At 36.0% G+C, this 7,720-nt stretch overlaps 2 protein-coding genes across 5 annotated transcripts; both read left to right on the forward strand.

The window, feature by feature from the left end:
* The first annotated feature begins 432 nt into the window (after positions 1 to 432).
* Positions 433 to 3,130, forward strand: LOC106305267 (BES1/BZR1 homolog protein 3). Its single transcript, XM_013741652.1, has 2 exons — positions 433 to 772; positions 2,263 to 3,130. The coding sequence occupies exons 1-2, from the start codon at positions 557 to 559 to the stop codon at positions 2,875 to 2,877; spliced, it is 831 nt and encodes a 276-aa protein (XP_013597106.1). The 5' UTR covers positions 433 to 556; the 3' UTR covers positions 2,878 to 3,130.
* A 983-nt stretch (positions 3,131 to 4,113) lies between these two features.
* Positions 4,114 to 7,359, forward strand: LOC106305277 (periodic tryptophan protein 1 homolog). 4 transcript variants are annotated; one of them, XM_013741674.1, is made up of 16 exons: positions 4,114 to 4,245; positions 4,446 to 4,565; positions 4,641 to 4,840; positions 4,931 to 5,010; positions 5,094 to 5,198; positions 5,274 to 5,397; positions 5,482 to 5,543; positions 5,628 to 5,723; positions 5,793 to 5,854; positions 5,950 to 6,046; positions 6,133 to 6,207; positions 6,287 to 6,385; positions 6,476 to 6,625; positions 6,719 to 6,811; positions 6,900 to 6,977; positions 7,067 to 7,359. In XM_013741674.1, the coding sequence occupies exons 2-16, from the start codon at positions 4,447 to 4,449 to the stop codon at positions 7,124 to 7,126; spliced, it is 1,500 nt and encodes a 499-aa protein (XP_013597128.1). In that variant the 5' UTR covers positions 4,114 to 4,245; position 4,446; the 3' UTR covers positions 7,127 to 7,359. The 4 variants fall into 4 exon arrangements, with proteins under 4 accessions (XP_013597128.1, XP_013597122.1, XP_013597117.1 ...); XM_013741668.1 differs by having other exon boundaries at positions 4,117 to 4,239; positions 4,635 to 4,840; XM_013741663.1 differs by having other exon boundaries at positions 4,118 to 4,245; positions 4,635 to 4,840.
* Positions 7,360 to 7,720: the final 361 nt, after the last annotated feature.

The raw sequence follows: 7,720 nt of genomic DNA on the forward strand, positions 1-7,720 counted from the left end.
AATCTTAGATTAGTAACATAATATGTTTTCTATTATAATCCCTCTTTAGACATGGATAGTCCATAGTTGGAAAACTGCTGTCACTGGATAAGAATAATGTTATAAAAAAATCAGGTCTATGATGTACAAAATAAATATAGCTATTATAAAAGCGGCTTGATATTCTTGACTTTTTGTGTACTTTCAAAATAAAAAGATATAATCGTTCAACCAAACAAAAAAAAGCCCAATAAATTCTTCGTAATGTACACAAACCGGCGTCGTTAATGGTCAAACAGAGTTTCCATTTTCTTGCTTTATTAAAAAAAGCCTGAGCACGTGTTAACACATAAGTGGTATGCTTGTAAATTACAGTATACTTGCATGGTAATTTCGTCTTTTGAAAATCTACGACCCCACCTGGTAAGTGCTTCTTCATTTATTACTCACCACAAGAGGAGAAAAATAAACTTAAAACAGAACAAAAAAATAAACTTAAAGAGAAAAAAGCGCCAAATTAGTTTTCTCTCTGAGGATTACAATAAGAAGTAAAACAGAACATTCCGGTGATCGGAAGATGACTTCGGGGACTAGAACGCCGACTTGGAAAGAGAGAGAGAACAACAAACGGCGAGAGCGGCGAAGACGTGCGATTGCGGCTAAGATCTTCGCGGGGCTTAGGATTCATGGGAACTTTAAGCTGCCGAAACACTGCGATAACAACGAAGTTCTCAAAGCTCTTTGCAATGAAGCTGGTTGGACCGTAGAGGAAGACGGAACTACTTACCGTAAGGTAAAAACCAAATCTCAAACCTTTCAGTAATGAAACTGTGAATAGATCTGAGCTTTCGATAGGGTAGAGAAAACGTAAAATTTTAATGATGCAAATCGGACGGTTGAGATTTAGTTTTTACCGGTTTAGTGGTCATGGCAAACGTCAGATCGAAACCGTTCTGGTGAACTGAAACAAAAGCATGAATGTTGTGTAAGATTCGCTGATGCTTAACACACTCTGTTCACTTTCAGACGAGAATATTATCTCCTAATGACTTATTTACCCTTAGCTATTGCACGTCTAACAAGTATCTGTATGGGTAGTATCGTCATTTTGTCCGTCAATTCGTTTTTTGTCTAGTGAGGTCAATATAAAATGTAGTTATTTTTTATTTTTTTGGATATGAGGAATTTTCTTTTTGTGTTTTTCTTTGGTTATCATCTTTTGCTTTAATGAGATGTTCAAAAAAAAAAAATCTTTTGCTTTAGTGAAAAACTTTAGGACACGTCTGTTTCACGAAACTTACCATTGATAATGTGTTTGGATTCCTTAGTACGACGATCGAGGAAGACTTTAATCATCTTTCCTCACATGTTCTTTTTTCCCTTTTCAGACTGATGCTTTCTCTGAAATTCCTATTTCTATTTTTTTTCCTGAAAGTAATTTTTCTCGACAAACCTTTTTCTTTTGTTTGCTTATATGTTCACACCAGTCACTAAAGTTCACATTGACATTAAAAATAAGTTAATTAACTTTCCAAGAAATACCTTTTATTTAGAAATGTAGCTGTTGTTTTAGTACTAACAAGAAGAAAACTATACTCTATCAAGAGCATTAATAATGGGAATTTTGCTAAAAAGAGAGACAAAAAACATTAGCATTGTTCTAGTACGATATCCTTGGTATATATATTTGTTGTTTGTTTAAAGATCTAAAATCTATAAAATTGCCGTGATTCTTGTTTAATCAGTCAATAGAATTGAGATTGGGAAAATGATTTCTCTTTAGCCAACACCTATGATGATGTTTGGATTTTGCCTGTGTGCGGGGAAATAAAATAAAATTAAATGGAATTATTCATTGGTTGACCACTAAATGCCAAAGAAATCATTGTTCCTTCACCTTTTCTTCTTTTTAGCTGCATTTGGATTTTCAATTTATCAATCATAGTGTCATTTTGTTCGTGCTCACCAGCTTAGCATTTCGTTAAAAAGGAACATGTTAAGCTCTCTTTTATGTAACTAAATCCCATTAACAAAGATTGTTCTTTAACCACATTACAAATCAAACAATATGATTTTGTTTTCTTGGTGCATTTTGGTTTTCAATTATCAATCATAATGTCGTTTTTGTTCTTTGCCTTTTTGCCTTTGGTAAAATGGGAAGATTACATTTTTAACTCTCTTTTGTGTGATTAATCCACTAACTAAAGATTTTTTTTGAGAATGTATTAGGAATATGGTATGCTTTGGTTTTATGTTTGTGATGTTGAATATACTCTTGTGTAGGGATGCAAACCAATGGATCGAGTGGAACTCATGAACGGTTCTACTTCAGCGAGTCCATGCTCATCTTACCAACCAAGCCCACGTGGTTCCTACAATCCAAGCCCTTCATCTTCCTCATTCCCTAGTCCTACAAACATATTTGGCGATGCTAACTCACTAATCCCATGGCTCAAGAACCTCTCTTCAAACTCGCCTTCCAAGCTTCCCTTCTTCCACGGGAACTCCATAAGCGCTCCCGTGACTCCACCGCTGGCTCGAAGCCCTACTCGTGACCAAGTAATCATCCCAGAATCTGGATGGCTCTCTGGAATGCAAACCCCACAGAGCGGACCGTCCTCTCCTACTTTCAGCTTAGTCTCGAGAAACCCGTTTTTCGACAAAGCGGCTTTTAAAATGGGAGATTGTAGCTCACCAATGTGGACTCCTGGACAAAGTGGAAACTGCTCTCCAGCTATTCCTGCTGGTGTTGATCAAAACTCTGACGTGCCAATGGCTGATGGAATGGCGGCTGAGTTTGCGTTTGGAATGGTGAAGCCTTGGGAAGGAGAAAGGATACATGGAGAATGCGTTTCAGAGGATTTAGAACTTACACTTGGAAATTCAAGAACCAGATGATGATTTGGAGTGAAGAAGATCAAACATCGTTTGCTATCAATCATGTCTCTTATCAAATTAGTTAATCTCTTGCTTTTCATTTCATCTTTGTTTGTCTGTTTTTTTTTACTAGTGTGATGATTAAAGGTGATTAAAAAGGGAAAAGAAAGAAGAAGAAAAAAAAAAACATTTTGGAACTCTATCTTTTTCTTGTTGGCTTTTGACTAAAGTTGTGGTTGAGTAGAATTTTGTCTCTCCAAGTTTGTTTATTTTATATTAATTAATTTTATAATTATAGTGGGTTATTCATGTAAAATATTAGAGCCAAATTGGAATTTGATAAACCATTTTGAACGTGAGAATTTATCAGCAATCTGTCATTTGATTTGATTTTTTTTCTTACATTTAGAAGATAACAAAAAACTAGATTAAATTGAAGAAATCAAAGATTTTTTCCAAGAAGTCGTACGTAACCCAATAGAAACTTCAATGGACAATGACGACCACATGTGGCTGATATTTGTAACCAACGTGAGAATCTGATTTAGGACCACAAAGTACATTGACTTCAACGTAACTGTACGAGTAATACTGACCGTTAAGTATGTACCCTGGATTATGTCCAATTGCAAAATATCACTGAATTGCTTAACGGAACTGCATAATGGGCTAACAATTGGGCCCATATATAGATGAACTATATACATACGCCTCATTCCGACCAAAACCGAACCCTTTATAAGTTAGTTCTCCACAGCTCTGCCTCTCCAGGCCTCATTTAGAGTAAGTAAGTTTTCTGGTTGGTTCCTTTTCAGTTTGATTGTAGGTTCAAATAAAAAGATTGGTATATATTTAAATCAATTCTCTATAGCTCTTAGTTACATACTATGAATTTTTTTTGGGCTAAACACAAGGTGAACATTTTCTTGATAAACGTAAGAGGCCATATAGGCAAAGTAGCAAGGCGCTAGAACATCATCACTGAGAGTAATGAGTTTCTCGACACTAAAGTAATCAAAATATAGAAAAAAATGATGTGTTTCTTCAACTCTAACAATTTTTTTTGAGAAATTCTTATCTACTTGGCTTTATATCATGAATCTGTTTAATGTTACTCTCAAGGTTTGACTTAATTGTTGAATTTAAAAGTCCTAAAGAGTTTTCTATAAAACTTTCAAAGTTTAAGGTCTAAAATTGAATATTCAAATAGTTCAGGGGGTTTAATGCATTTTCTCCTTAATATTGTTTGTTCTTCTTCACCGCTAAGCGCCGCTTCCTCTAAAAGAATCCTCAGAAGCAAGTCTTCGATTGCTAAACCCTAAACCTATTACAAAACCACCTTCGTTCTGGGCCGCGTCCTTCTCTCTCTCCCAAGCAATTCAGGTAAACGTAAGTTCTCTTTGATTCCTTCCCAAAGTTCTTAGCTTTTCATGAAGTTAATCGAAAACTTGATTCCCATGTCGTAAATGGCCCAACTTTGTAATGGGTTTTGATCATCTGACGTAAAAATCACTACTTTCGAGGTGCCCTGAATCCAATAACCAGTTTTGGGTTTCTTCTTTGAATGGTTTTGGATTGGTTTTTTGCAGAATGATAACTGCACTTTCATGGATACCTAAAGGGTCTTTAAAGGCTGTTCCTGATGCTGCTGAGCCTCCTTCAAAGGAAGAGATCAAAGAGCTCATTGAGAGTGGAGCTTTCGTTGGAAGGTGAATTGTTTTATTCTTCTTTGTTTCTGTAATTTAAGAGATGAGAAGATGATAATATGAGTTTACTTGTAACAGTGTGGATGGTAGTAACGAGGATGGAGAAGACATAGAGGAAGAAGAAGATGGGGATCAGATTAGTGAAGTTGATCGCGCCAAGGCTGTAGCAGAAGCTTTTGGTAAATCATCCAATAGCAAATCTTCCTCTATGGAGGTTGATGAGGTAGCCGCTGCGATGAAAGAACTCGACATGGATAACTATGATGAAGAGGATGATGGTACCTTTACCTCATTCATTTGGTGCAGAGCAGATTTTTGCCGTATTGTATCCTTACCTTTTTTTGTTGTTGTTGTGGTGTTGGACTTAGGAATTGAACTCTTCAGCTCTGGGCTTGGGGATCTTTATTATCCAAGTAATGAGTTGGATCCCTATCTGAAGGATGCTGCTGTAAGATTATATTCACTGTTTCTGTTGCAACTTATGATGGTTCAAAGTTTTGTGTATGGAATATAAAGGTTTGATTTTTTTAGGATGACGATGATGACGATGAAGAGGATATTGATGATACAACAATCAAGCCAACAGATTCAGTGATTATCTGCGCTAGGAATGAAGATGAAGTCAGTCATCTAGAGGTATATGGTCAATCCTTCTCTCTTATGTAGGTTAAAATGTTGAAGATTGGGGCTTATATATATGTTTATGACCAGGTTTATGTGTACGAGGAATCATCCAACGGCTCACCAAACATGTATGTTCATCATCACATAGTTATACCGGAGTTTCCATTGTGTACTGCATGGATTGATTGTCCACTTAAAGGAGGGGACAAAGGTTAAGTGTACACTCTTTATCTTTCATTCTTGCTGTGGAGGAACTATCATTTTTTACTATGTTGTTTTGTCTTGGTATTGGCAGGGAATTTTGTAGCTATTGGATCAAAGGATTCGCCGACAATAGAGATATGGGATCTTGACGTTGTATGTAAAACGTTACCGTCTTTGTGTTAATTGTTTGCTCTAATCAACAATGAGAGTACTGATAAGGTTGTTATAATGCTTTAGAGGGACGAGGTGCTCCCTTGTGTGCAACTAGGAGGAATAGAGGAGATGAAGATTATCAAGAAAAAGAAGAGTAAGAAAGAGAAGATCAGGAAGCCGGTATGCTCACATCAAACACATCTGTTCCTTGTTCTTGGCAAATTCTGATGTATTCTTTGTCTTTTTTAGATATACAAAGAAGGCAGCCACACTGATTCAGTACTTGGTCTTGCTTGGAACAAGGAGTTTCGGTATGTTTAGGCTTTACCAGTGCCCATGATTGAAATTTTCTTCTGGTTTTCTCTCTAGACATTTCTGATTTTCTTTTAATTTTACTGGATAAAAGGAATATACTGGCTAGTGCTAGTGCCGACAGAAAGGTTAAGGTGTGGGATGTAGCTACTGGACAATGTAAGATCACTATGGAGCATCACACAAAGGAGGTAAGAACATGACTCATAGAATTATCAATTTTTTATTTATTCTGTTGCATATATTCTCATGGTATATAGTTTTGTGTGGATCACAGGTTCAAGCGGTTGCTTGGAATCATTATGCTCCAGAAGTGCTTCTCAGTGGGTCATTTGATCAGACTGTTGTATTGGTAACTTTCTTTATTCCATGTTTTCCTCTATCTTTTACCGAGAGTTATCATTAGTATGAGTTTGTATATTATGTTGCAGAAAGACGGACGACAACCTTCGCACTCTGGTTTCAAATGGTCTGTCATGTCTGATGTCGAAAGCTTAGCCTGGAATCCTCACAATGATCACTCCTTTGTGGTGAGTGACATTATCCTTTTGCTCTTATAGTAGACAAAATACGATGTTATAGCAGTTTTAAACATTTTCTTAAATAACCTTCTCTCTTAGGTAAGCCTTGAGGATGGAACTGTGAAAGGTTTTGATATACGCGCCGCGCAGTCAGGTTCTGATTCTGATTTAAAACCAAGCTTCACTATCCAAGCACATGACCAAGACAAAGGAGTCTCCTCCATCTCATACAACACTTCTGCACCTAATGTACATCAATCTCCCTCTTAAAGTCCTTATAGCATTTCATATATATATTTTATTTATAATCAGTTTTCACCATTTATGAGCTGTAATTTACAGCTTTTGGCTACGGGTTCTATGGACAAAACGGTTAAACTTTGGGATCTTTCAAACAACGAGCCTTCATGCATTACTTCACACAAACCAAAAGCTGTAAGAACCAATCAACATAATAACTCTGTTTTGCTCCCTCAGTAGTTCATGCTTATTTGTTTCTTGACCATTCTGATTATGTCACCAGGGAGCTGTATTCTCCATTTCCTTCTCAGCGGACAATCCTTTCTTGCTTGCTATTGGTGGCTCAAAGGGAGAGCTACATGTGAGTAAAGATTAATATACAAGAAAACTAATACAAATCACTTTTTATTTGGAAGTTTTAACTTACCTTGTTTGTGTCTACGTTTGCAGGTTTGGGATACGCTCTTGGACGCTAACGTCGCTCGCAAATATGGGAAAAACCAATCTTGAAAAGTCCACAAGGCTCACTTGTTTCTTTTGAAGCTGCTGTGATGGTGATCGTTGGATCCGAACACAATCATGCAAAAGTTTTGCAGTTTCTTTTCTGTTTTTGACTTTAGGTTGTTTTTTTTTTATCTCCTATGATTATGGAATGGTGCAAGGGTGTGTGTGAGCTTTATGTTTGTCGAACTCTTAAGATTGCCAGTCTTTTTAAAACTTTTCAAGAAGCTTTATTAGTATCACATGTTACATTTATGTAGGGTTTTTTTTTAAGCTCTATCAGTGTTTTGAAAACCAACCGGCCATTCAAATGACTTGCCCATCTTACCAATTCCGGCCTTCCGGGTTGCTCTAAAAGCCAGATTGGAATTAAACTGCCAAAACCGATTTAAAACCAGTAAAAGTTTTGCAATGAACCAGGTCAATATCAAAATTCGGGTTTAAAACTAAAATTTTTGAAGTAAAAAAAATAATCAACAATTTGATATAAAAAAAATCACATTAGTTTAAGATAATTACCTAATTGTATTGTTTACAATATTTTATAATTATAATACCGATAAAAGTATATAAATTAATTATATAATTTTTAATTTATATTTT

Source organism: Brassica oleracea, chromosome C1 (assembly GCF_000695525.1).
Source record: "Brassica oleracea var. oleracea cultivar TO1000 chromosome C1, BOL, whole genome shotgun sequence".
Taxonomy (NCBI): domain Eukaryota; kingdom Viridiplantae; phylum Streptophyta; class Magnoliopsida; order Brassicales; family Brassicaceae; genus Brassica; species Brassica oleracea.

What these genes read in the sequence shown, in the direction of transcription:
- LOC106305277 (XM_013741668.1), top strand. Translation starts at nt 4,447, where the DNA reads ATGATAACTGCACTTTCATGGATACCTAAAGGGTCTTTAAAGGCTGTT. An exon ending in GCTTGGAACAAGGAGTTTCG is followed by an intron (nt 5,855 to 5,949) that starts GTATGTTTAGGC and finishes ACTGGATAAAAG; the next exon opens with GAATATACTGGCTAGTGCTA. An exon ending in TGGAGCATCACACAAAGGAG is followed by an intron (nt 6,047 to 6,132) that starts GTAAGAACATGA and finishes TGTGGATCACAG; the next exon opens with GTTCAAGCGGTTGCTTGGAA.
- LOC106305267 (XM_013741652.1), top strand. Translation starts at nt 557, where the DNA reads ATGACTTCGGGGACTAGAACGCCGACTTGGAAAGAGAGAGAGAACAAC. An exon ending in ACGGAACTACTTACCGTAAG is followed by an intron (nt 773 to 2,262) that starts GTAAAAACCAAA and finishes ACTCTTGTGTAG; the next exon opens with GGATGCAAACCAATGGATCG.